Source organism: Vigna umbellata, chromosome 2 (assembly GCF_029865625.1).
Source record: "Vigna umbellata cultivar VRB3 chromosome 2, Vumbellata_1.0, whole genome shotgun sequence".
In the NCBI taxonomy this organism is placed as follows: Eukaryota; Viridiplantae; Streptophyta; class Magnoliopsida; order Fabales; family Fabaceae; genus Vigna; species Vigna umbellata.
This window is the reverse complement of record NC_142166.1, coordinates 14,111,904-14,139,741: the sequence shown is the minus strand read 5'-3', so window position 1 is coordinate 14,139,741 and position 27,838 is coordinate 14,111,904. Positions and strand designations below refer to the sequence as shown.

At 29.5% G+C, this 27,838-nt stretch overlaps 2 protein-coding genes across 5 annotated transcripts; both read left to right on the top strand.

The window, feature by feature from the left end:
* The first annotated feature begins 2,967 nt into the window (after positions 1–2,967).
* Positions 2,968–10,498, top strand: LOC124824092 (serine/threonine-protein kinase rio2-like). Of its 3 annotated transcripts, none has more exons than XM_088106244.1 (16): positions 2,968–3,348; positions 3,989–4,048; positions 4,153–4,237; positions 4,367–4,546; positions 4,661–4,707; positions 4,794–4,864; positions 5,445–5,558; positions 5,650–5,825; positions 5,926–6,014; positions 6,170–6,287; positions 6,402–6,475; positions 7,084–7,131; positions 8,420–8,588; positions 8,844–8,960; positions 9,528–9,614; positions 10,009–10,498. In XM_088106244.1, the coding sequence occupies exons 4-16, from the start codon at positions 4,463–4,465 to the stop codon at positions 10,195–10,197; spliced, it is 1,383 nt and encodes a 460-aa protein (XP_087962370.1). In that variant the 5' UTR covers positions 2,968–3,348; positions 3,989–4,048; positions 4,153–4,237; positions 4,367–4,462; the 3' UTR covers positions 10,198–10,498. The 3 variants fall into 3 exon arrangements, with proteins under 3 accessions (XP_087962370.1, XP_087962371.1, XP_047152414.1); XM_088106245.1 differs by having other exon boundaries at positions 4,153–4,243; XM_047296458.2 differs by lacking the exons at positions 3,989–4,048; positions 4,153–4,237 and having other exon boundaries at positions 2,969–3,348.
* A 9,275-nt stretch (positions 10,499–19,773) lies between these two features.
* TRP1 (tryptophan biosynthesis 1) lies at positions 19,774–24,032 on the top strand. Of its 2 annotated transcripts, none has more exons than XM_088106242.1 (10): positions 19,774–20,100; positions 20,226–20,329; positions 20,396–20,557; positions 20,637–20,720; positions 21,428–21,616; positions 22,330–22,420; positions 22,763–22,822; positions 22,930–23,048; positions 23,477–23,611; positions 23,698–24,032. In XM_088106242.1, exons 1-10 carry the CDS (start codon positions 19,887–19,889, stop codon positions 23,728–23,730), a joined length of 1,191 nt encoding a protein of 396 aa, XP_087962368.1. In that variant the 5' UTR covers positions 19,774–19,886; the 3' UTR covers positions 23,731–24,032. The 2 variants fall into 2 exon arrangements, with proteins under 2 accessions (XP_087962368.1, XP_047152410.1); XM_047296454.2 differs by having other exon boundaries at positions 19,912–20,100; positions 20,186–20,329.
* Positions 24,033–27,838: the final 3,806 nt, after the last annotated feature.

Here is a 27,838-nt window from a genome sequence, read left to right as displayed (position 1 = left end):
GTCAAAAAAGAAACATGGATTCAATGTTAAATCAAAATCATTTAATTTGTCTTACAACTTCAAAGCATGCTTAGATGCAAAAAGAGACAATAGTATAATTAGACACTCAAAATCACTAGGAAGATTTTGCAATAACTCTTTTCGTCTCAAATTCTACATAAATAATGTCTTTACGAAGAAGGTTGAAAAAATCTTGAAATAAATATGTGCACAAATTCTTATTTTCTTAACCGATCATTGGTCTTGTAATTGCGAGAAAGAATGTCATGTTCATAGTTTTACATAAGAATGTGTTTTATCTTGTTTTTGTCGAAATAATGAATCATCTTTCTAATTAGTAACCATGTGATATGTTATATTATTTTTTTTGTAAACGTTCAAGTTTTAAAGTTTTATTGAGAAGTAGTTGTATTGCAAATAATATTTAATGTTTAGCCATGATTAATTTTGTTTCAATTAATATACATTAATTTAATTAAGACGATATTCCAAATAATTCTCATAAGTGGTTGGATTTTAAATAATACTTAAGTCTAGTCAAGATTGGTTGTGTACATGAATAACACTAAGGTTGTTTTAGTCACAAGTGAATAAGGTTCAAACAATACTCTCATATATCTTTACAACGTTAGTTTACTTAGTAAAACTTATCTCAATAATTTGACAGTATGAAAATAACTTATGTATATCTCTCTTAACTTTTATCCTTTTATATTATATGTTATTAATATAACATGAGAAGAAGAGTGTTGTGAGAAAAAGTATTACTATATGTTTTTTAGGATAATAAAAAAATAATTTTAATACAAACACTTTAATTTCATTAATTTTTATTTGAACTCAATAATAATTAAACATGGTTACGTATGTTATTAGAAAAGAAATTTAACGTTGATTTACGATTAACAATATAAGGAAATTATTAAACATTTTAAATTTATAAAGCAATAAATAAAGATATACAAAACTATTAAGAATAAAGTGATTTTATAAAAGTGTTATTATTGTAAAAAAAAATAGATGTTTATTATTTTCAACTTTTTCTCAAAAACCAAATAATTTGATGTCATCACTCAAATTAATAGTTACATATAAAAGTGTAGTCTTTTTACTTAACGAGTGTATTTTCTGTGAATTTACCAAATTAGGCATTTAAAAAATATTATGAATATAGGTAAATCATGTATCTTGACGTGATTTGATTACGAAGAAATTTTGTTAGGGCGTACGACTTTAGCTTAAAATTAGGGATGACAATGTGAATCGTTTGAGTCTCTTTAAGTCTGTCACGTACTTAGCCTATAATTAAATGTTATGACCCATCCCGTATATGTTTACTCCCGCGGGTTGGGGTTTGGTCCACATTTTTGCTTCACTATATTTTCTTCTTTTAGATTCTGACTCCACAATGAATGTATTTTTGCTCTATATAGGGATGATACCAATGCATATGCCTAACAAATAAAAGTCGAAACTTTTGATGTTTGTGATTTAAGAATAAAAAAAATAAAAAAACCTTTCTTTGAATTCATGTACAAAAAGTTCTTTTTGTAACAGGAAAATCTATCCGGATTGACCTTTGAAATGCATGGTAAATATTGATGTCATTTTGAATGTCCTCCAAAAATTTATAAATTATGTACTTTTCTTGTATGATCACACCCCTTTCTTGATTTAAGATTAAGTATTTTTCTTTCAACATTCTGGCCATTCCACTCAACTCTAAGCCTGTACAAACTACTTTTATCATGAATTTTTAATTTATTTCTCAAATCCTAATTTTATCTATTCATATTTCTTCGACCCGCTGCACCCCATCCCATGTCAACTCAATCTTCTTCTACCTAGTTGTACCTAATTTGACTCCTCACCCCATGTCTACTCAATCTTCTTCTACCTAGTTGTACCTAATTTGACTGTTAATTACCATGCTATCAGTTGAGTATCTGAAAAAATATTGTAGTATATTTTTTTATATCAATGGATATCCACATATATATTTTATATTTTTTAATTTAAAAAAAATAAATATAAACTTATATTAGATTAAAAAAACTTAAGTATAATTCAAATCAAATTATATGAAATATTAGTGCAAATAAATTTAATTTTTTTAGAAATTAAATTTAGATGAATTACAACAAAATATAAATTCTAAAAATTTAATCTAGTACAAAATAAATTCAATTTTATAGGTCTAAATAAAAAAATAGAAATATGTGAACACAAATTTTAAATTATTCTTAAATGATTAATAGGTTTTCATTATTAATTTTATTTTCATCATTCAAATTTAAAAGATTAAACTAAAATTCAATAATAATTATTAGGTATAATCGAATACATGATAGTTTTATGTACTTTATCAACAAAAGATAATTAAAAATTCATATTTGATGTGGATACAACTAGATAGAAGAAGATTGATTTGACATGAAGTAGAGATATAACTGCTGCCAGGATATGAATGAGGAAAGATTAGGGTTTAAAAAATAAATTAAAAATTTGTGATAAAAATAATAAAGTTTCAACCTTAACCTAAGAATAGTTTTAAAAATAAAAGAATTTAAAGAAATACAAGAATCGTGGTGGTGGAGAAGGAAGCAACGCTCACTACATGCAAATCCGACTTCAATAGACCAACGAGTTCAAAATATCAGTCCACTTCATGTTTTTTTTAATATACCCACACGACCCGTTTGACCCATTCACTTTCTCAATCCTACTTAAAATATGTTGAAGTAAATATTTCAATTTTAAAATTGTTTTAATTTAAACTAAAATCATGACTTTTACACAGTAATAAAATCATGTCACTTTAACATGATTTACCCATATCAATAATATTTTTTAAAATTACCCACTTTTATAAATTTCTAAAGAAAGTACGCTACTTTATAAAAATAAAAAAAAAAGCCGGAAAGTGTCGTATAAGTAAACTTGATCTTAAGTGTGATATTTAACGAAATAAAGGTGGAAACCGTGCTTGCAGTGATTTTTTTTTTCTCAAACGCTACTCCTTAACGAGAACCCCATGCGTATACCAGCATCACCTTTTGCTACTGCTTCTGTCCCTGAATCGTCTGAACCCTAAACCCTTGTACCGACCACTCAATTGGATTTTGGGAAAAAATTAGGGTTTGGTTCACTCGATCTTGCATCGCCGCCGGTCCACTCCACAACCTTCCCCCTTCCTTCCGGTCTCGCCACCGACACACTGCCAACGGAGCCAAAGAATCTTGCGCGTCGCCTTGCCACTGACGGACGGAACCAATCACATTTCGTAGCCAATAAAATCAGAACGACGTTGTCTAGCCCTTGATTGCGGACAAGGATCTTTCACTCTAGGTTCGCTTTTCCTTTCTCAAATTCATCGATTAATTCCACTGTAAAAATGTAATTTCAGAGGAGACAAAAGTGTTTTAACAATCAAAACGCATCCGGCATGCTATTTACATACATTGGATTTACCCCATCTGGGTCATAGGATTGAATTCCTCTTTGGTCGTCTTCATCCTATTAACTCTTCATCTTATTAACTATGTAATACCCATCCATTAAAGTCTTAAAACTAACAATATCAGGTTTTACACCATCTTTCATCATCACACACATTTTTGGCTTCTTTCTCCCTTCTTCTTTACCTAGTGCATCAATGAATATATTATAGGGATGGACATTTGGCCTGATGTTATTTGATACTATTTCATTTAGGAATCCAATTGCATTCTTCTTGTTGGAGTACATTAATATTGCCCTTATTTTGTTAGGTGTTGAACCTTGTTTGGTTGGAATAATAAAGTTTTATTTAATTTTATCAGTGTCCCTTGCCTTTTTACTGTCCAAAAAGTGATATCGTGACTGCAAACAAATAAACTTAGACCCAAAACCTAAGAAAAATCCTGAAAAGAAAAAACTGAAGAAATGGCGGGCCAGCCCGCCTTGTGGCTGGATGGCTCATGAATTACAGTTTGTTTGACTGTGGCAGGCCAGTTGCAGGGGCACCAAAAGAGGCCAGGGTGGCTCTTTTTGCCGCCCTTAGTTAAGGGTACGTCGTCTTCCCAAAGAACTCAAACCATGCATTTGAACCCAACCCCCACAAATTTCTTTTACCACCTTCTATTAGTCACAGGGACTTTCTGAAATGAATAGGAAGTAGTGAAGAAATTTGTGTGATGTAGAAAGAAACACTCCAAAGAAATGTGCAAGGCCGATTCCGATTGAAGTACATCTTTATGTACCAGTACTAATCTCTGACTCCTTTTTTCTATTCTGGGAAACACATACTCTAAAATGTAAATTTCTAAAGTAAAAGTGTCCCTTCCAATTGTTGTGCTCACATTGAAGCCTAACCTAACTGCTGCAGGCACCCTTCAGTGAGGCACCTCATCCACGAGCAAACCCTCCTATCATCAGCTCTGTGCAAGCCACCTCTGAACGCATGCACTAACCTCGATTCAGAATGAAGCTCGATGTGGATGTGTTAAGATATCTATCCAAAGATGATTTTAGGGTTCTCACCTCTGTTGAATTGGGCATGAGGAATGTGCGTTTCTCTCTCTTCACCTCTTACACCATTTCAATGCTTTTAGTTCCCATTTAATTATCATTTGTTTTGAATATTTGTGGTCAAATTAACGAAATTCTCCCTTGGCTGCAGCATGAAATTGTGCCCACGGAACTCATAGACCGAATTGCACGTCTCAAGTACCTCTCAATATTCCTCTGCATTCACTCCCATTACAATGTTTTATTTTCATTTTTGTTACTAAGTTTGATGTTAATGTTTGTAGGCATGGAGGCACGTACAAGGTTTTGAAGAATCTTCTCAAGCACAAGTTGTTGCATCATGACTCTTCTAAATGTTTGTTCCTTCTAATCTCTATTATTATTTGCCTTAAAAAAGAACAATCTGATCATATTAGTCTAGGTATATTGAATTTCTTTTGAATGGCTGTAGCAGCAGAAAAATTATTGTTTAGAATAGCTAATGATTGTGAATAACAGTATTAAGTTCATACTGGGTCACAATTGGTAAATACATACAAATAACAGTATGAAGTCCATACAAAAACAATTGGTAAATATCCAATTCTGCAGCATAATAACTGGAAATAAGAAACATCATTCCATTCCTCCATCTGTGTCATGATTCATATTCCACAAACCTTTGGTAAGAATTTGTAAGAATTTTGAGAGAAGACAAACAGATTAACAGAGGAAGAGAATATTCAGAACTAGGAACGAACCTGCAAATTCATCTCCTTTTTCTTTATCCCTCATTGTCCTTCAAATATTAATTTCGTTTGTGGATTTGTGAACTTTTGCACACTACTCCAGAATGACACGTGTCCAATTGTTGTTATTAGCTTTGGCTTCACTGTTTTATTTTGCATGCTACATGTTACATTGACCTTCTAATTTGTGAGCATAATTGATTTTAGATGATGGATTCCGCCTTACCTATCTTGGCTATGATTTTCTTGCCATTAAAACTATGGTGAACAAAGGAGTGTTTGTTGCTGTTGGTCGCCAGATTGGTGTTGGAAAGGAATCTGGTATTTTAGTTAATATTCTTTTAATTTGGTGCTCTTCATTCAATCACATTTCATTCATTTTTGCTAATTACGGGCATTTGTGCTCTGCTAGATATATTTGAGGTTGCCCGCGAAGATGGAACTGTTTTGGCCATGAAGTTGCATAGACTTGGTAGAGTCTCTTTTAGAGCTGTCAAATCTAAGCGTGACTACTTGAGACATCGAAGTAGTTATAATTGGCTCTATTTGTCTCGCCTTGCTGCCCTTAAAGAATTTGCTTTTATGAAGGTTTTACCTTCCTCCCTCTGTCTATCAAGTTGCAGTATACATGAATTATTTTATTTTTTGTTTGATTCTCTAGTCACTTACGCATGGTTTGCTTGAGCAGGCTTTAGAGACCCATGGCTTTCCTGTTCCAAATGCTGTAGAACACAATAGACATTGTGTAGTCATGTCACTTGTTCAGGGTTATCCTCTGTAGGTGTCCTTCATTACTTGTGCTACTTTTAAAGATTTTTTCTTTCGTTTGTTTTTATTTAGCTGGTTTTCTTGTTTCTAGTCTTTCTTTCACGCTTTTTTCTGGTTTTTGGTTAACAATTGCTTGCTTTGTGTATTTGTTTTTTCAAATGCAGTGTACAGGTGAAGCAGTTACAGAATCCAGAGACAGTTTTTGAGACAATTATTGGTCTAGTTGTTCGGTTGGCTGAACATGGCCTTATTCATTGTGATTTCAATGAATTCAATATCATGGTATGCTTTGACTTGTCTGCATAAGGACCAAAAAGGATTCTCATTTTTATTTCATTAAATGTAAGACGGTTGGTTTTCAAATCTAGTTTACACTTGGAGTTCCATTTATTGTAGATTGGCGATGATGAAAAAATTACCATGATTGACTTTCCACAAATGGTATCCGTGTCACACCGTAATGCACAGATGTAAGTGTCTGCTTGTATGTCTTTCTCATAATTTTCTTTTGACTTGTTATAACAGTTCCTAGCTATCTTGTCACTTTGCTAATTTTTGTTTTGTTATTTGGTAATGTAGTTTACAAAATTTAGGGGTCATTTCGCATTCTACTCACACTTAATAAGAATTTAATTGGCTAATATACAGTGTTCAAATAAAACATTTCTTTCCTATAGTTCAACCTGCTTCGTCCCTGAAAGACTCTTTTTTTTGTAATTTATTCATGTATTGAATCATTTATGCAAATACATGTCTTTAAATCTATAGTATTTTTTCAACAGGTTAAACCTTATTAATATGATTTTTAGATTTCTTTTTTCATTTTTTTCAATTTATGAATTAGAATATGGTAATAGAACTTTTCTACTTCTAATTTTTTTTTTGGTATAATCTTATAGATTTATCTTAGATTTTTTCTATCATTTGAAAGTTGTGTGGGGATATTAATTTTAAAATCAGTATTCATTGTGAATAAAATTTTGAAAATTTTCAAATAGTAAAAAATTGCTGTCATATTAAGGGAAAAACAGAGTATATTTTATTCTTGCTTACTATATATTATTTATCCTTGTTTCAGGTACTTTGACCGTGATGTTGAATGCATCTTTAAGTTTTTCAGGAAAAGGTAGGTGGTTATTTTGGAATAATGTATTTCTCAACAATAGTTTCACTTTTGCATATTATTTTTACTATTTTGGTGTCTTATATAATTTAAAATTGTTATAATAAGTATTAAATCCAAGTAGGAAGTAGTTATATTGGAAACCACTACCTGCTGTACCTATGGGTTATACCTAGTTTTGTACCCAGGTCTCTAGTTCAGACTTCTGATATTTGATCTTCCCTCTTCTCACTGTATCATAATTCTATCATTATAGATATGAGATCATAAGATGAATTGTTATAATAAGTATTAAATCTAAGTAGGAAGTAGTTGTGTTGGAAATCACTACCTTCTGTACCTATGGGTTATACCTAGTTTTGTACCCAGGTTTCTAGTTCAGACTTCTGATATTTGATCTTCTCTCTTCTCTTTGTATCATAATTCTATCATTGTAGATATGAGATCATAAAATGGGTCTTTTCAAGCCCTAAAATGGTGTTAGAAGAAAATATAAATGTAGAAAAGATATTCTCATATCAATTGCCCAAACTGCAGGCTTAACTTCAGTTAAGTAGCAAGTAATTACGGATGTCTGTCATTACAAGTTAGCATAACTTGTTAGAAAGTGCATTTAGTACAAATTATCAAGGACATGGTCAGAGGATTTGGACTCTTGATTCTTACACTATGTTTGGAAGGGATGAAAGTTAGAGAAAATAAATAAAGAGGAAAAAACACAAACTATGATGCTTTTTCCTGTTTGGTTGGAGAGAAAGTGAAAGGAAAATGAGAAGAGCAGCTGATTTCTAAAAATAAAAATTTGAACTTTACTTTCTTTCTGCTCTTCCTCAAATTTATATTTCAAAAATTTCTCTCTTCCCTCTCTTTCTTAACCAAACACCGGATAGTTTCTATCCTTTTGTCTTTCATTCTCTCATCCTTTCATCAAATAAAGATATTCCTCGAAGGTCATGTCCTTCATGTTGGAATTTGTTTTGCATTTATGCTGTTGGATTTTTTCTGTCTAACTTACGTCTATATATAACCTATATCCAACCTGTAGCTTTTACTATGAACTATACTGTCGTGAAAATATATTATGTGATTTCTTTTTCCTGTATTTTTTAGTATAATTTATTTGAATATTTTTCATTTGTTTTATGGTATCTTATACATATTTCGTTTTCATGTCCTATTTTACTGCACGGCTGATATATCTTTGGTTTCTGAACTTGTTGAAAGGTTTTTATATCTAGTATTTGGTTGCTAAATCAGTTATCTTCATATTGTTCCCTATTCTTTGTTTCAGGTTTAATCTTTCTTTTGAAGAAAGCTTAGATGATATTGATGGTTCAGATGAGGGGACAGATGAAGTTGGAAAACCCTGTTTTTCTGCAATAGAAAGAAGTGCTGGTTTTCTAGATAGGGAACTTGCTGCCAGTGGCTTTACTAGAAAGGACGAAGAAGATATTCAAAGGGTATAGTGGTTTTCTAGTTCTTTGTGAGAGGGGGAAGAAGATGGAGATTACTTTTAGAAAGGCAACATAACTTTGCATTTTATATTTTTCACGTATTTTGGCTTAGCTGCTAACAACCAGCGTCTGTTAAGCATGATTTTGTTATCATACATGGGGATTAAAATTGCCTATTTTTGGTTATAGTGCGTAGATTGGTAAGCTTTCATTTTTGTATTTGGTTCAGCCTCAAAGGTATTCAAATATCTATATGTGCAGTTCATTGAAGTCGAGGCAGAGAGTGATGCAAATTCAGATTCTGAAGAGGTTGATGTAGTAGAAGATCTGAATGGAGCAGACACTATTGACGGTGATTCTTCAGACTTGTTGGAACAGGTAATGTCATAAAAGGGATACAAACCTGTAGGGGAGATTTATGGTGAGAAATTGAGCTATGAATTGAGGGGAATTGAGAAAGTTGTATCCCAATAAAGAATGGACTTAATACAAAGAACACTATAAGTAACAACATAGCAACTAAGAGCTGAGATGTTTTCTTGATAATGAGCAAATAGATAGCTGATAACTCATTGCAATTAAAAACCATAATATAGCTATAGAGGTGAAGACGAACATATATAATTTATGCTGATGGAAGATTATTGATATTTGTTTAGCAGGATTCGTACTAAAGAGCTTACTAACAATGCCAAAGTTTCTTTCTGTGCTTGAGATGCTTGAGCTTGAAATTTTTCATTGTTCGAAATATTAAATATAGTATCTTCTGTGATATAATAAGTGAACTGTGATATGTAAATTTGAATATCCAAAATTTGGTTTGGTTTTTAGTTTGTCCATTGACTATCGGCATACATACTCTGCCATGGTTTTTTCAGCTTAGTTCATTAGTTGGGCGAGTTAAATTATGCATGCTGATTGAAGAATTGTTTTTGTTTTAACCAGAACGAGGGATACGAGAGTCAGGGGAGAGAGGAGAGTTGTGAAGCACGTGAAAGCAGTGGATCTGAAAAGGAAGATGCAAGTGATAATGTAAGCAATGCTTTATTCTCTTTATCGGTGGTTATCTCAATTCTATGTTTGTACTGATTTCTTTTCCTCTTCATAATATTCAATTCAAAGAATTTCTAGTTTTAAACGTTGATCCCTGATGAATATTTTGGGAAATAGCGTGGATTATGCATATCCTCTTCTAGACTTCTAGTGCATTTCTTCTCTTCTCTTGATGTTACTTGTGTGGTATTCTAATCTGGATTTTTCTCAACCAAAGGCTCATTTTATTATTGTAAATTTGCTAGTGACGTAATGTTCAACATTATTTCCTTGTATTGTCTCCTTCCTTGTTTTATATTATTCTAGTTTATATAGAAAGCTTGCTATGCGGCCTTTGCATGAAAGCCTCAATGGTGGTAATTTTGATTCACAGGAGGAAAACAATGAAGAAGCAATGGAAAATGAAGCTGAACTTGTTAAGAGCTTGAATAAGCAAAGACGACGCGCCATAGCATCAGCTCGCAAGGGGCAGAAGACTGCTGGAGCCAGAAATTCCTATAAAGATAAAGGTGGTAGGTCATCTCACAGTTCTAAAATCCAGAAACAGTTGAACAACTGGTGACATATGGTTCACCTTATGGGGTGAACTTAAAGAAGGAAATATTAAGTTTTGGTAGGCTATTGTAGACGACCGTTGTCTGTTCAAGCTTCCAATAAAAGTTCAGACATTGGAAAGCAACTGGGTTATGGTCGACCCCTCCTCTGGAGGTTATTCATATTATGTGTTATATTTATTTCGAATTAAAATTTTGCCATTCTTTATTGGAAAATTGTCACATTAGCATATATTTTTTTGTTGAACATAGAAAGCAGCAATTTATTATTCTCTGCTGCTGATTCAAAGCCTGATGAATTCGACAGGAGATTGCAAGATGCATAGCCAAAATTTATACAATTTGATAGTACCAGATGACAAAAAAATCAATTTTAAGCATCATATATGTTCCAAACACATCAAATTTGTGGTAAATAAATCAATTCAGCCAAAATCAACACAGTAATACCCTAAAGCATATTAATTTCATAAAATTGAAGACCATATACCCCAGTTCAATAGTCCACTAAAATATCAAACATTTAAAAACTAGTGATTTAGCTTGCCCCACCTCAAACGCTACTCTTGAGCTCTTCTACACTTCTTTACAACTTTCACTAATTACATATCACATCAATGATTTGGGGCATGGTTTGACTCACCAACACGTAGGATTCCATCCTAACAGTAAGGAACAACATGCATTTTAGAAAAAGTCCAGAAAATATAAAACACAGATTCGATTCTAGAAAGAGGATAGCAAAGAAACTTACTGTATTCAGTTTTTTATTGGAAAAATTTTCTGCGGTGATTTCAACTATATATAGGTCCTAAGATAAGAATGGAGGAGGTATGAGTGAGATATAAAGAAAGAGAAGATTGAAATTTTAGAGAGAAATCTAAAAGGTGCTGTTTTTGTTTTTAGGAAAACAAAAGGGGTTTCACAATATTCAGTTAGACAAAAGTATATGCAAATTCAAAAACTTTTTAGCCTAACAAAATAGTTAAACTATTTTTTATTCCTTTTCAATTATACATTACAATAAATAAATTAAATTAGATTAATATGCATAAATTAGACGGAAAGCAAAAGTATAACCATTCACCATAACTTTTCAGTCTAGCTTTTACCATGAATCTCAATTTTAAAAGTGGTAAGCCTTACATTGTGGATGTGGAACATACAAAAGTAGAAATAAGAAACAATTATTTTCCTCTTTTTGCACGTTAATTTTCTTTGAGAGGTGTAATATGTTAATTCAATCCCACAAAACTATTTTGAAAGATAAAATTTATATTTACTTGTATACTATAAATTGATATTATATCTAATCAAGGTGAGACTTCCAACAATTTTTCACAGACTAATTAATTTACTATCAATTTCTTTTCCTTTTCTTTTTTCTAATTTTTACTTTTTCTTATTATTTCTTGTCCTAACTAAAGGCTGTGTGTGAAGGGTGATATTTGAAGAGTTTAGGAAAGCCATATAGTGAGTTCATTAAAGACTCCGTGACATGGTAACTGGAACAAAGCAATATTGGTGGTTGTGACAGTTAGACATGCTCTCTTCTACGTCTAGTTTAAACAATATTATATTACAATTCAAAACATTAGTCTATAGATAAGAAAGTTGTTAAGGCAATATAGATATAAATATAAATATGGTATATAATAGTTTGTTTTCTATATTCTTGTTTTTGTTTAGATTACAATATAAATTTAAGGAAGTAGAAAAAATGAATTTAAAGAAAAAAAAAAGAGTGGAAGGTAGAGTTAAAAAAAATTGTATACTTTTTCTATAAAATTATTTATTAATTTTTATGTTATTTTCTTTATTTCTTCAGCTAGATATAGACCAAACGTGAGTTTATGATAAGAATTTATGAGAAGAGTTTTATATTTATGTTATTGCTATTGTAATAGTGTATAACATGGTAATTCAAGATTTAAAATAATAGCAAATATAGAAAATAATTACAAACTAAAAGTGGTCTTAAAAAATTAGGTTAATTATTTTATTAATAAATTCAAACTCATGAATAAAATTATTTGTTAATCAAATTTTATTTTATAAAGATTATTATCTCTCTCAAATTTATTTTCTTTTTCTTCATTTGATTTCTTTCTAAAATTTTCATGATTCTATATGGTTGTTTGATGATCGGAATATGTCATAAGAGTCTTAAAATGTTATAATTATATCCAATCAGTTTTTTTAAATGGAGTAAGTTCATTATTTGTCATTTTTCTAGTCTTTTGAGAAATTTGTTGCATATGGAGTGTTTTGAGCTTGCAAGGAACATTTAGGCTTTGTTCACTTGAATAAATTTGGAAGAGAGTGATTGAATGCATTTGAGAAAATTTAAAGGTAATTTTTTTGTTGTTTATTTGAGTGGATTTGGAAGTATAGTTTGTGAGAATTAGTGTAGGATTTGATTGACGTGACACATTAAAAAATTTACTTCCAAAATCCATTCTCACTTACCTCCAAATTCACTCAAATAAACAACAAAATATTATCCTCAAATTCTCTCAAGTTCATTCAATCACTTTTTCTGAATCCATTCAAGTGAACAAAGTGTTAATAATTCACGTTCGATTAGGATCATTAAAGAGTGATTAGATCATTAATTTGTGTACATATACTACTTTTTGTGTGTGAATAAGTGTTTCTAAAAGTAGTTGAGTCTTATTTTGGTGACTCATATATATATATATATATATATATATATATATATATATATATATATATATATATATATATATATAAAAGTTATAATTAAATTTAATAACTAATTTTGATTCCATTTTGTACATAAACAACATTACTCCATTTCAAAAAAATTAAAACTCAGTCGAATTAAAGTTTTAAATATAGGAATTGAAGATACAATCAGTGACATGATCAAATGGTGCTCATGTTAATATATACATTCACACATAACAGGACACAGCTCTGACGCGACACGACATGACCTGATACATGAAAAAAAACCTTAAAAAAATATTATAAATTGATATGTGACACTATATAAATTGAATGAAAAGAATTAAATTGAATCAACTTAACACAAAATGATATTTAACTAAAAGAAAGAAAAAATAAACAAAGACTCGGAAATTTTGGTACAATCTAACTATTTTGAGAATTATTAATTTGATTAGCTTTATCCAACAAAACGGTTCTTAAAGCTATGAAAATAAATAAAGGAAATATAATATAAATAGATAGTTACAAGAAAAGGCAAGAAAAAGAAAAGGAATGAAGAATGAAGGCTAAAAGTAAGAATGAATAAAGGCAAGTGTAGTAGATTAATGATGGAAGAAGAAATGAAATAATGGATAAAATTAAGAAAGTAGAAAAGAGGAAGGGATGGGTTGATAAATAGATGAATGAGATAGCCATCCAAAATATGAATACTTCAAAGACACATGACATGTATAGAGAGACAAGTAACTCCTAGCCCAATAAAAGACATGACATTACATGTTTTTGTTTTCTTGTAAAAATTTAAGGTTTTATAATAAGGAAAGTTGTGTATTTGACCAATTTGTAAGATAATCTCTACTCATCAAACTTTAAATTGTGAGGTTGTGTGCTAATAAATGTTTCTTCGCTCTTCTTCAAAACGGATATTTTTATACTAATAAGAATTTTATCGACCTAAATGATCTTCTTTGTCAATCCCTTGAATCTAAGACCAATAACAAAAGAAAACTCCAAACTTTATAATATTGTTTCTTGCTTCATGAAAATGAAATTTGAAAATTCACTAATAAATATTTATTAAGATTAGAATCAATGTAAAAGATAACGAAATCACTACATTGAAAAGATAAAAAGTAAATTAAGGATGAAAAATCTTAAATTATGAAAGTTTGATTGTGATCCTAAGAAAAAAATCTGTGTAAATAAAGAAAAAAACACCATAATAAACAAATAACTAACATTAAATTCTCGTACTTAAAAGGATTTTCTAAACTCTTAGCTCAAACAGTAATTAATTATAAACCTCTAAATAATGTATAGATCACATATCCCTTACAATATAAAATGTGATTAATAGATTACAGAAAATTTTTATGTTTTTAAAATTTAATTTGAAGTTTGGATATTATCAAATCAAGCCAAAAAAAATATATGTTTATAGTTATGTTTGAACATTATGAATGGAACACTGTGTCAATGAAATTAAAAAATATCCCTTAGAATTTCAAATATAATGAACAATATTTTAAATTCCTACTCAAAATTCGTCGTAGTCTATATTTGGACGACGTGTTAATATTTTCTAAATCAATATCAAAATACATTAAATATTTAGGAATATTTAAAAATGTTATAATACAAAATGTTATGCAAAAAAGAATTCTGAATTTCATTTAACCCTATTCTTTCTTACGTGTATCAAAAATCAAAAGCATAAATATAATAATTATATTAAAATAATATAGTTAGAGTTAATTTAAAAATAATTTTAGAAATATTTAATAAAAATATAAATTTTAATAAAAGTATGAATATAATATTTATATAAAAATTAAATTTAGTCTCAATAGAAAAATAGTGACACGTGATGAATTAAAATAACAAATAAAGACTAGATTGAATATAAGATAGTGACACGTGATACTAACACATTACACATGACATTACTACTATGATGTGACACAATGCTGACTTGACATATGAATTGTAAAATCTGTGAAAATAAGGGTTTTAAAAATAAAATAGTTTTGAGACTTTAAGTTTTTGTTTGGAAATTAGTGTTCTTGAGTGTATATTTTTGTTAGAACATAAATGTTATGTTATTTCTTTATTTTTATATTTTTGCTTAGGGGCAAAATGGTCTTTTATCTTTATTTAATTGATGTAGAAATTAATTAAGGGGTGGTTTGGTGTTTTAGAAACCCTAGAAACTCTAAATCAAAGAGAGAAAACAAAGGAAGATAGGAGATTGACGTTTTGGGAGAAGAAGAGAGAGAGCGATTGGAAACTCTTAGTTTAAAGGAAGATTGATGGTGTTTTAGGATTGTAGATAAAGCCTTATGATTGGCGAAGGTATGAGGATTTTAACTTTGTTTGTTTAAGGTTGTATGTTATATGTGTTCTTGATTATCTTGATTGGTAATCCTTATTTTAATACATGCTTATATGATTATGATTATCGGTGGTTATCGTTGGATATTAGTTTGTGTATGAATGAGCATATGGTTTATGAAATATTTGTGATGAGTTTTTCCAATGAATATATTATGTATATTTTGTTGGGTTATCCCAACAAAGAGTTTGATGCTAAGAGAGAAAAAAGTTATGATGCTTGACGGTTTCCATGCAAATATATGTTGAAAGTGTTGGGTTATTGGACTCCTTTCCTATTGGAGAATAACCTAAATAATATGGACCATTATGTATCACTTTGTTTTAGTGGAGATGGGTCAGATTAATAGGACACATTAGAGTCATTTGAAGAGAGGAAAAAGCCAAGTGAGAGAGAAAGGAAGAGAAGAAGTCATTCCCGCATAACATAAAATCTACACTGGTGTTTTCGTCGTTGTGAAGTCGTTCACCGTTGGATCGGCTTGAGTTTGCACAGTGGTTTCCAGACGTATGGTTCTTCATTCTGACCGTTCAGATCGTCAATCAGATGTCTATTTTGAAGAATTTTAATCTTCTTGGTTCTCATTTGTAAGCATTATGCTTAGTTTGGTTGATTGAAGACCCGCTTTGGTGTTTTTATTGGAGATTCTTTTGCTCCCTATTATTGGGATATAACATGTCAATGATGGGATTTTGATGATTCAAGTGATGTATTATATGTGTTTGAGTATGCTTACATGGGTATGTGATGCTTGAATGCATGTATGTATGTTGGAATGCTTGAATCATGTTCAAGATGTGCTTTGTTTCGACAATAATCGATTATCATAAGTTACAATCGATTATCTGTACATCAGTTTGAGTGTGGTTTCGGGAATAATCGATTATTTGGGATGATAATCAATTATCCCTTCCTGCGTGATGTTTTTGGGTAAATTTCATTGAGATAATCGATTATCTTAAGTGATAATTGATTGTCACAATGCATTTTAGTGAAAAATGACGAATTTGATGAAGAATGGACGTGAACTAAGCCTGAGGAGTTGTGGAACATGATGATAATCAGAGATTGAGGTTAATGGTTATGTTTAGGGTTAGTTTGACTTGTGTTTGAGAGTAGAACATGAGTGAGTATTGGGATGTACCTGAGTATGTGATTGATGAGCATGAGAGTGGAAGATAAGTCTATTTGTTGTACCTCGCAAAATCCTGGTTTTATCTGCAGATAAGTGCTTCCTTTTGCCTTGTATGCATTGGAAGGAAATGATTTGTAGGGAAGACTACAGGTAGGTTATAGGAGCAACTACAGTTGGTGAGGTAGGGTGCATGAGTGAGATGGACTTTTCTCACTATAGTATTATGTTACGGTGATGTTCATGGTGGTTTTCATGACTGGATAATTGTGATGGTGGTCTATCTATGATGATGATCATGGTACTTGAGATGCTCCAAGTTGTGTTATATTGATAGTGGTGTTACTATAATGATTATAGTAAGTAGTTAACATGGATGCTAATGAGTGGATAGACCAAGGGTTTATGTGTGAGATATTAGTGATGATATCAAGGGTTAGAGATCAAGGATCGATGATCGAAGTTCATGGGTTAGGGATCGAGGATCTTCAGTATGATTGAATTGTTTATGTTAGAGGATTATGAATCCTATTATTATTACTACTATGTATGAGGTATTTGATTAAGTTGATATAATCAGAAGGTATGTATCTTGTTGTGTGTTTGATTATAATTGGTATAATTAGAAGATATGTATCTTGTTGTGTGTTTGATTATGATTGATATAATCAGTATGTATGTATCTTGTTATGATTATTTTATCGGTAGCTTACCCATGCATGTTTGTGTTTATGTGTTTGTGAATGAAATTATCGATGGTGATCGTATAATGTGTTATACGTGAGCAGATAATGTTACAGATGCTGTAGAGGCGTGATTGACTAGAGAGGACGAGGAATAACCTTGGATTCATTTAAAGCTATTTTGTTTTACAAGTTAAGACAATATAATTGGAGTATTTCCTTAATTATTTTATTACTCAAAATAATGTAATTAAATAAGATTTTTTTTTAAATATGTTTCTGCACTATGATAAATTTTGGATTTTATCGATTTTTAGTAACGCATTACATCTCATAAATAGAATGTTACATGAATAATATTTTAAAATTAAAAAAATAAAAATCACAAGCTAACATGTGACCTATTTATTCACATGTCATTCTATTTAAACATGGTTAAAAAATTTCTTAAATTAATAAAATATAAGATTTTATTAAACAAAATATATTAGGATTACATTAAACAAAACTCAACAAAAAAAAAATATACTAAAATTAGTACTTAAGTCTTAAAAAATAGAAATGTAAAGTAACATTTATAATTTTTAAATTTAATATTTGAAATAATTCAAAAAAATATTTTTCTTTGTTAACTTATTTATAAATTTAATTCCTCAATAAAAAAAGTTAATTTTCGCATAAATTTTAAATGACAATTATTAATATATTTTACATATTTTAACTTAATTTGTCTATTCATTCTTGGTGTCATACATTATGCAAGTGTCACTACATATTTCAAATTTATGCTTTTTACTAGAAAAATTAATTTAAAACAAATGTTTAAAAAATTTAATTTAAATTTAAAAATTATAAATATCACTTTACATTACATTTTTAATATTTTAAAAATTAAAAATGTCACTTTACATTATATTTTTAATATTTTAAAAATTATATTTAAAATACATATTTTTAAAATTTAAATGAAAAAATAAAATTAATTTCAATATTTTAGTGGAGTGATTTGATTTATAAATTTTAAAAATTTATTTTAACATATATATCTATATATATATATATATATATATATATATTAAGTTGTAAATAGACTTAATTACTAATTTGATCCATTAGACAATATTATTCCATTTAAAAAAAAAATAGAACTCAATTGGATGAAAATTTTAAATATGGAAACTGAAAATATAAAACATTTATATGGTCAAATGCTACTCGAAATAACATATAATACTGATACAACACGAATCTGACCGGATACATAAAAAACTTTAAAAACAAAAAAAATATCATAAATTAATACGTGACATTGTATAAATTTAATGAAAAAAATTAAATTGAATCAACTTAACAAAATTATATTTAACTAAAAGAAAGAAAAAGAAAAACAAAGGCTCGGAAATTTTGGTACAGTCTAACTATTTTGAGAATTATTAATTTGATTAGCTTTATCCAACAAAACGGCTCTTAAAGCTATGAAAATAAATAAAGGATTATATGTAAAGTGAAAAAAGTAATTGTATAATTCATTAATACTAAAGCTTAAGTATCTTTCCTTTATTAAAATAATCAAGACATCATTTAACTTTTAATAATTTTTACATTTTATTCCTTTATTGTAAAATATTTCTTAAGCGAATTTATTGATCATTATAATTATATTTATAACGGTGAATTTCACATGGTTTGCAAAGTTATAACTTAAAAGTTTTTATAGAGTTATTTTCATTAGAAAAAAAAATATAATAACACTTTGATGAATCAAAATTTAAAATGGACAATTAAATTTGAATAAAACGAATTTAACTCTAAAATAAACATCAATAAATGTTTTCAAACATATCCTAACAACAAACTGTTATTTTCACACAATACGTATAAAATAATAAACAAATATGTCAATAAATAGAAAATAAATTACTTGATTGAATTGTGCGGGTAAAAATAATATAATTAGTTTATTTGAAAATATTATTTATTTTTCAAAAAAATTATTTTTTTAGTTATTTTTAGAGCTAAGATATATAACTACTTATACATTAAAAAATCTAAAAAACATAAAGTCCAGCTAATATTTTTCTTTTACAAAATTTAAACTTAAATAAGATTTTATATGTACATTTTCTTACATTCACACTGCTACAATTAATTTATTTTAATTTCTAAACTTTCTAACTTTTTTTTTCTTGTTTTAAATTCTTCATCTACCTACCTTTGCAAAATCACAATTCTGGCAAACTTTTTTTACACAAAAAGAATATTAAAAAATGGAAAGTGGGGATCACAGGAAGACTACTGGTGGATTCTAAATATTTGTCAGAAACGGTTAATTGCACAAGAAAACTTTATCTCATTTATTAACGTGAATTTAATATAAATTTATAGATTTAATCATATCAATTACTATTTAGTAATACCTACTTTAATCCTCGATGTGTATAGGGTCTATTTAAAGTTGTCATCTTTTTTTTAAAGTTTACTAACATCCTAATTTTTGCAAAAACAGTTTAAGTGGATCTTACGGCGTTAATTAGTTATTCTGTTGGCCAAAATTAAAATTAAATAACATGTCCAATTAGTCCAATTAATTGGCAAGTTCAGCTAATAAGAGATTGCCACGTGGCAATCCCCTTTCCACTCAAACCTTAATTCCCTTTTCCCCTCTATGCTACTACACCGCGCCCTATCTCCTCGCCCTTCCGCACTCAAAACAAACAAACAGTTTAGAAATACAGTAAAGGAGGGGCGTCATGCGACTCCCCACCCTGCTACTGCCCAATTGATTTTGCTTGTCTCATGTTTAACTTCTCTCTTCTTCATCATGACACAAGCAAAATCTCTCTTCTCTCCCTTCACTCTTCCATTTCCTTCACCGTATTCCAATCTCAACTCCCAACGACACCGTTTCTTTTCTCACCCAATTTCACCCCTAATTCAAACCACTTCGATTGCCTCCTCAAACGCCACCGTTTCGGGCAATGCAGCTACATCCGTTCAACCTCTCCCCCAGGTCAAACCACAATTCATCAGATTTTAATTCGTAATTCATAATTTTTTTTTCGTTCTGTTGATTTATATATAAAATGCGATTCTAGCTGATTGAAACGCTGATTTCCGGGGTGAATTTGTCGGAAGATGAAGCCGAAGGGTGTTTGGACTCGCTGCTTCACGAGCCAAACGAGGCCTTAATCAGCGCGGTTCTTGTGCTTCTCAGAGCCAAAGGAGAGACTTATGAAGAAGTGAGTGTTTTTGTTTGCAAAGTTTGAGCTTTTGTATATTTTTTATTGGTTTTTGTGGATTCGTAGGTTGTGGGGTTGGCAAGGGCAATGTTGAGACATGCGACGAAGGTTGAAGGCTTGAACGATGTTGTGGACATTGTGGGAACCGGAGGGGACGGTGCCAACACCGTCAATATTTCAACGGGGGCTTCCGTTCTCGCGGCGGCTTGCGGTGCCAGAGTTGCGAAGGTGTTTGCTGTTGTTAAGTTGCAGTGTGTGAGTGAATTGAAATTATGTGGTTGAAATTTGAAAGGGTGATGTGTTGCAGCAAGGGAACCGGTCAAGTTCTTCTGCGTGTGGAAGTGCAGACGTGTTAGAAGCTCTGGGAGTGGTGATTGATTTAGGTCCTGAGGTTAGTGCAAAATATCAATTACCAATTTTTTTTTTATATATATTTTTTTCCCATAAAATTGTTTTGATGCTAGATGGAAAGAGGGTTTTATTGCAGTAAAAAAAAGCTGCATTATTTAACTTTCCCAAGTTGAGAAAAACATTAACAGTACTTTTATTAATTATTTATGTGGTAAATAATTAAAGTTTTTGATACTAAATGTCCAAAGAATATACAGGACCAATCAAATAGGTGTTAATCATTCTTAGAAATTTCAGGAATCGGATTACCAAAAGCTCCCTTGATGTATGCCTTTATTATACATATAGTCGAGGTGATACTTTAATTCTGATTGGAAAACAACGCTAGAAACACATGAGCAAATGCATTTAAGTTGTCTTTATTTTGTAATACCAGAGATTGTCACAAATCTGGAACTGTGACTACTGCTGCTTTATATTAACAATCCTACTCTTTCTGTTAGTATTGAATTTATATAATGAAATTGATACTTTATAATAATGTGGTGTATTTCGGATTAACTTAGAAAATAATAGAGTTGGGTAAGTTTGTTAGTTAAGCTCTAATGCATATATTTCTCAGTAATACGCATTTTTTTGTGTATGTTGACTATATGTTTGTATGTTTGTCCAGCATCGATAGGATTTATTGAACAAAAATTGTTATTTATTGATGTGTTTGCGTATTTGTTTTGTTTTGTGAATTAGGGAGTAAAGAAGTGTGTGAATGAAGCTGGGATTGGGTTTATGATGTCTCCAAAATATCACCCGTCGATGAAGATTGTCAGGCCAATAAGAAAGAAGTTAAAGATCAAAACTGTATTCAACATATTGGGTCCAATGTTGAATCCAGCACACGCACCTTTTGCAGTTGTTGGAGTATACACAGAGGACTTGGTAAGTGCCATCCAGTCTTACAGCTTTGACTTGTTATTTTTTCAAATAATCTTACAGAAATGACTTTCGTGTCACTCGAAATCATTTACATGAAGAGTAATCTTCTTTTCAAGTTTTTGGTAAGCGAAAATTGAGTTAAGGATAGAATATTAAAATCATGAAAGGATATAATATAAAAGTCTATTTGCTCTAAATTTGGAATGTGAAGATTTATAATTTTTGAAAATCAGGTTGAATTTTGAAGTAATGTTCACATTGAAATCCTACCCACAAGTTGAATTCTTTTGTGTTATCAACTTAATTTAATATTTTTTTTTCTTCTTTATTCTAAAACTTGGTCTGTGAAGCATTTGAACCCCAACTAGTGTTGTTTTCTTTTTTCCTTCATCATTTCTTTATATGTATCCTTCTAAAAAAATCTCTATAATCCATTGGTTGAACAATTCATCCCTATAGAGTCATTCTGTTTAACTGAGGAGATTGTACCAGAAATCGAATTTGACATGTTTTATTGGGCAATTCTATTTGTCAAATAAACATTATGGATTATGTGGTTTTTTATACTCGTATTCCAGAAACATTTGCTTTTGTTTCTTACTTTTGTATCTTTTTCCTTAAAAAGAAGATAGAGGCTGAATGGTTGAGGACTAATTGTTTCTGTCCTTCTCCATCTGTCATCCCTAATTAGCTATTTGTCATGTTCTTCTGGATAGGTCTCCAAAATGGCTAAAGCACTCAACAGATTTGGCATGAAAAGGGCTTTAGTTGTTCACTCTGAAGGTTTGGATGAGATGAGTCCTCTTGGTAAGATCTCTAGCTTGTTTCTGCATCTAAATAATTTTTCGAGTCATGAATATCTTAAGCCTATTATGAATAAACTTCTACCTAAGAGCATATTGGAGAAGAAATAAAGAGGTTAAAAAGTGAATCAAACTCCTATTATGAGTTGGAATGAAGTTATGTGCTTCCACTTTTGAAAATGTTCGACGAGAAAACTTCTAAAAAAGTTAGGGGTGAATAATTTAACTTATGAGAAGAGAGGATTGATTCATTTTATAACCATATTTTCTCATCCCTTAAGTGTGATTTTGAGAAGTTTTTCTAAATCGGTACTGTATCTGATCTTATTATTTGCATTACATGCAGGACCTGGTTTAGTGCTTGATGTTACTACTGACAGGGTTGATAAGTTCTCATTTGATCCCTGTAAGCATATATGTCAATTTATGGTTTTATCTGTTTCTGTTATGGAGTAAACTAATATAGCTCCGTGTCGCTAATTGAGTGCTATAATGGATCTTTTATTGGAACAGTGGACTTTGACATTCCTCGTTGTACTGTTGAGGACTTAAAAGGTGGTGATCCCGAGTACAATGCAGAGGTTCTGAAGCGTGTTCTAGGTGGAGAGAGAGGGCCTATTGCAGATGCTTTAGTGAGTAATCTGTTTCCTTTCCTTTTTTTTTTTTTTTATTTCTTTAAAATTATTTATGGGGCTGAGAGGATGATACCTTTGTAAGTGGTGGAAGATGCTATAGCCTTGGAATGAAATATATAAATGATGCTTTTAACTGGGAGTTTATGAAAATTTGATTGAGATGGAACGTGTACCTTTGTTACCTTCAAATTATGTTTATGCTTTAATTAAACCCTATAAAACTGGTTTGGAAGATGAGGATTATCTTTTATTTCTGGTCAATATGGGACCAGGGTTCTTTCTAATACATCCCCTCACATCCAACACTAATGGATTTATTATCTTTATCTCGTTCTTTATGAATGTTCCAAGATATGTTTAAAACATGACTCAGTTCTTATGAATGTTCTTTTCTTTTAATTGTTCTGTGCAAACGAATCGGTTAGATTCTAAATGCAGCAGCGGCTCTATTGGTTTGTGGCCGTGTAAGGAACCTAGCTGAAGGGGTGGCTGTGGCGCGTGAAACACAACAATCAGGGAAGGCTCTGAAAACTCTCAACTTGTTCAAGGATGTCTCAAATGTGAGTTAAGTTGGATATTGCGTACCTACTCCTAAGTTGCAATGTTGTATTGACTAATTAATCTCTTTTCCTCTTTTGTTTTGTAGAAATTTAAAGATGATGTGGGCATAGATGCCTGAATCGTGACTCAGGTTTGAGTTTTGTAATTTCAGGCTTCATACAGTACATGTTTTACAGAGATGTACAAAAATAATCTCAGTACTGTGCAAAAGGTTTTAGAATAGAAGGAAGGATCATAGATTGTTTACGTTTCTGTCACAAAAAAGTGACAGAGGAAATGGATTATTTTTGTACTGAAAAAAAAGGAACCTTGAGCTTTGAGATTTTCTGTTAGATTTCGTAAAGACAAGATGCTAACTAATAGTTCTTGGATTCATTGAGTGGAATTGTTGCAAAAAAGGTTATTTGGTGCTTTTCTTTATATTATGGGAGTACCTTTTTTACCCTTGCTTATAGTTCTATGCTTATAAATCTAAAAGGAAGGTGAAAAATGAAATTTCTTTTATCAGTTGGAAATTATTTTGTTTAAAATCTATTTAGTTATTTTTTTTTCTTTTATTTTGATAAAATAGTAATAATAAAATACCTTGAGAAATAGGAGAGGTCAGTGATAGATAATCAAGCTGCTTTGTAACAAGAAGTTCTCATTTCCCTTCCTTTTAGAATGAGATTCTTTAATTATGATAAGATATATTAGAATATTATAAATCATCCAAATCTTAGAATATATAGTTTTGGTCCTTCCCGTTTCATAAAGGGATTTTTTTTTTTTTGTTTATTCGACAACATTTCTTGAACAAATTAAGTTGTTAATATGAAGTGGAAATTATTATTGTTTTTATTTTGCCTTCATCTGTGCTCAAAAAGCTTTATGCTTTGATTAAGAAATTTCTGAAATGAATGCAAAACCACACTATTAATGTATGATTTCATCTCAAAAGCTTTCATTTATATCATAACTGCTTTTAACCTTCTCCGTTTCTTGACACTTCGAAGAAATTGTTACCCAATTGATAAATTTGTGTATTTTTCTGTTACTGTATTACTTTTATTTTTTTAAATTGGAATTATGACTTCACCTTCTTTTTAGCTTCTTATCTTTTTGACTATTTATATATCTATATTCAATTACAAAAGTGCAAATAAAACATAAAGTAACATGTAAACTAATCATTAATATATAAACAAATTGTTAATGTAATTAGTTAAAAGCATATTTATATTTTTTATTATAATAACTTTACTTTTACAGATTATATTTAGGTAGTGTTTTTTAAGACGTACTTAGTTGTTTTTGAATGATAAATTTTAAATGCAGAGTATGATTGAAGTCAATTTTATAGTGTATTTTAAAAGAAAAAGAAACATAATTCATTTCAATTTTATTTTTCTCTTTTAATTACGTCATAAAATTTCACTTTATTCGCATAATCAACGTAATCTTAAATTAAAAAAAATTAAAAATTATCACAAAAAATTAAAGTAATTGCTTTTTAGAATGTTAAATACTTAGATATTGTTTTTAAAAATAAAATTATTATGGTAAAAAATATAAATATTTTTTTTATTAAATAAATAAATAATTTTAATTTACGCTCAAATAATTATTTATACATTATTTTAGGTTTTTGAAATATTAAGTACACTTCTATAAATATAAAATACTTATATAAATGTTAAAGTTAAAGAAGCTTTGATTCTTCCAAAAGTAATTTTAATATTTAATAAATATATGAATTTAGTCGTACTTGATATTTTATGACCTTTATACTATATCACATGTGAACGTACCTCCAAATATTTTACTAGATGATTAATTTAACATGTTTACTTTAAATGTTGAGTATAAAAATACTAAGGATTTATACTTAAAAGAAAAATACGTATTTAATCTTAAATATTAAATAAGAACATTTCTTTTTGTAAAATTTTAAGTTACTGCATTATAATTATTTCAATTTATCATAAATCCATGAGAGCATTTTCAACCATACTTTCTAAATCTAATAAATCTATCATCTATTTTTAGAGGATTGCACAACATATTGCATAATTTACCATTTTAATTTAATTTATAACATAAATACTAATAATTATCTTATATAAACTATAATTATGAATAAAAGTAATATCTTTTAATAAAATAAAATGTATAAATATTTTTATTAAATCATCAATAAAACTAAATGACAAATGCAAACACAAACAACAAAAATAAATGTAAAATTCAGCACAAAAAAGAAAATTATGTTGAGATAAAATAAAATAAAATAATCGACTTGAAAATATTTTCTTATATATATGTTCAGAATGATTAATATATATATATATATATATATATATATATATATATATATATATATATATATATATATATATATATATAATATGCAAAAGGAGTTAGCCACCGTTAAAAAAAAGGTAAGACTTGGGAACTTGTTGAAAAGCCTGAAGATAGAAAAATCATTGGAGATAAATGGGTTTTTCACAACAAAACTAGATGTGGAATACTCAATCAATAAGCACAAGGTTAAACTCATAGTAAAAGTGTATACACAAAGTTTAGATGTTTATTATTTTGACACTTTTATCCTTATGTCCATATCATGTCCATATTAGATATTGGTGTTAGTAGTGGCCATGCAAAATGACTGAAAAATATTCTAGTTAGATATTAAATAATTTATTTTAAAATGGATAACTTCAAGAGTATATGTGGAGCAGCCAAAAGGATCATTGAAGAAAGGTGAAAAAGACAAAAGTGTATTTTCTTAAAAAGGTCCACTGTCACAACAAGATAAATGATTTTCAATTGATCATATGCTTTAAAAAAGCTTACATGAATATACTTTTTATGTGAAACATAAAGGAAATAACTCTCTCATAATTTCTCTATATGATGATGATATTTAAGTAACTAGAGATTACATAATACTAGTTGAATAATTTCTCTATATGATGATGATATTTAAGTAACTAGAGATTACACAATACTAGTTGAATAGTTCAAGCTAGAAATGATGCAAGTTTTTGAAATGATAGATATAGGTCTCAGGAATTATTTTCTTAAAATTGAGATAAAAAAAAGTAAGAATGAGGTTCTAATCTTTCAAAGAAAATATTAAAAAGAAATTTTTAAGAAATTTCAAATGGAGGAATGCAAATCTTTTAACACATTGATAAATCAAAAGGAGAATTATTTTTCAGCAAGGTAGATGGTGCTAATAAAATTGACGAAGGATATTGTAGAAGGTTGATTCAATGTCTAATCTATCTCACCGTAACAAGGTTGTACAATCTATTTGTTGTAAGTCTCTTGTCTTGTTTTATCATTATGCAAGTAAAATGAATTCAAGAGAAGAAAAAATAATATTGAGGTATGTTAAAATAATTATTGATTATGAAGTCAAATTTGAGAAGTGTCAAGAATTTAAATTGTATGGGTTCTTTGGTAGTGAGAAGTTAGATCCATTAATTACATTAAAAATACTTCAAAATATTGTTTCAGCTTAGGTTTAAGAGTTTTTTTCATGATGTAAGAAAGGAGTTGTAACACAATTATGGGTAGACAAAATTAATAGAATTGCACTGAACTGTTAAAACCTGCATTGAACAAAAAAAATAATTCGCCTAAACTAAATGACCTAAAAATTAGTTTAGATAAACTAAACTAAATTATTTTTTGTTCTATCAAACTACACTACACTGAACTACATTGAATTGCAATATGAACTAAAAGGAACTGTTATGTGTAACATCCCAAAAATATTGGTAAAATACTATATAAAAGAGTCATCATGTGTATGATATGATAGAATAGTTAAATAAAATATAAAGTATAACTTATAGTTATCCAAAACAACTATAAATTTAAACTTTATATACAAACATGATAAAACAAAACTATCTACGAACTAGACTAAAATAACTAAGCCACCGGATCATCCTCATCAAGCGTCTACTTCACAGTAAGCTCTTCTCCCTCTGCTCACACCCACCGGATGATCATAGCCAGACAAGAAACATAGCCACATACAAATATAAACACAGACAGAAGGGTAAGCTAGATATAAAAGATTCATACATTAGTATAACATACAATCAAAACGTAACTCATTCATATGATATAATTAACCTCAAACATCCTAAACATGTTATGACTTAGACTTGATTTTCCGAAATTAGAATGAATACCAAACTATGGCAGCTTGTGCACTTGTGGTGGCC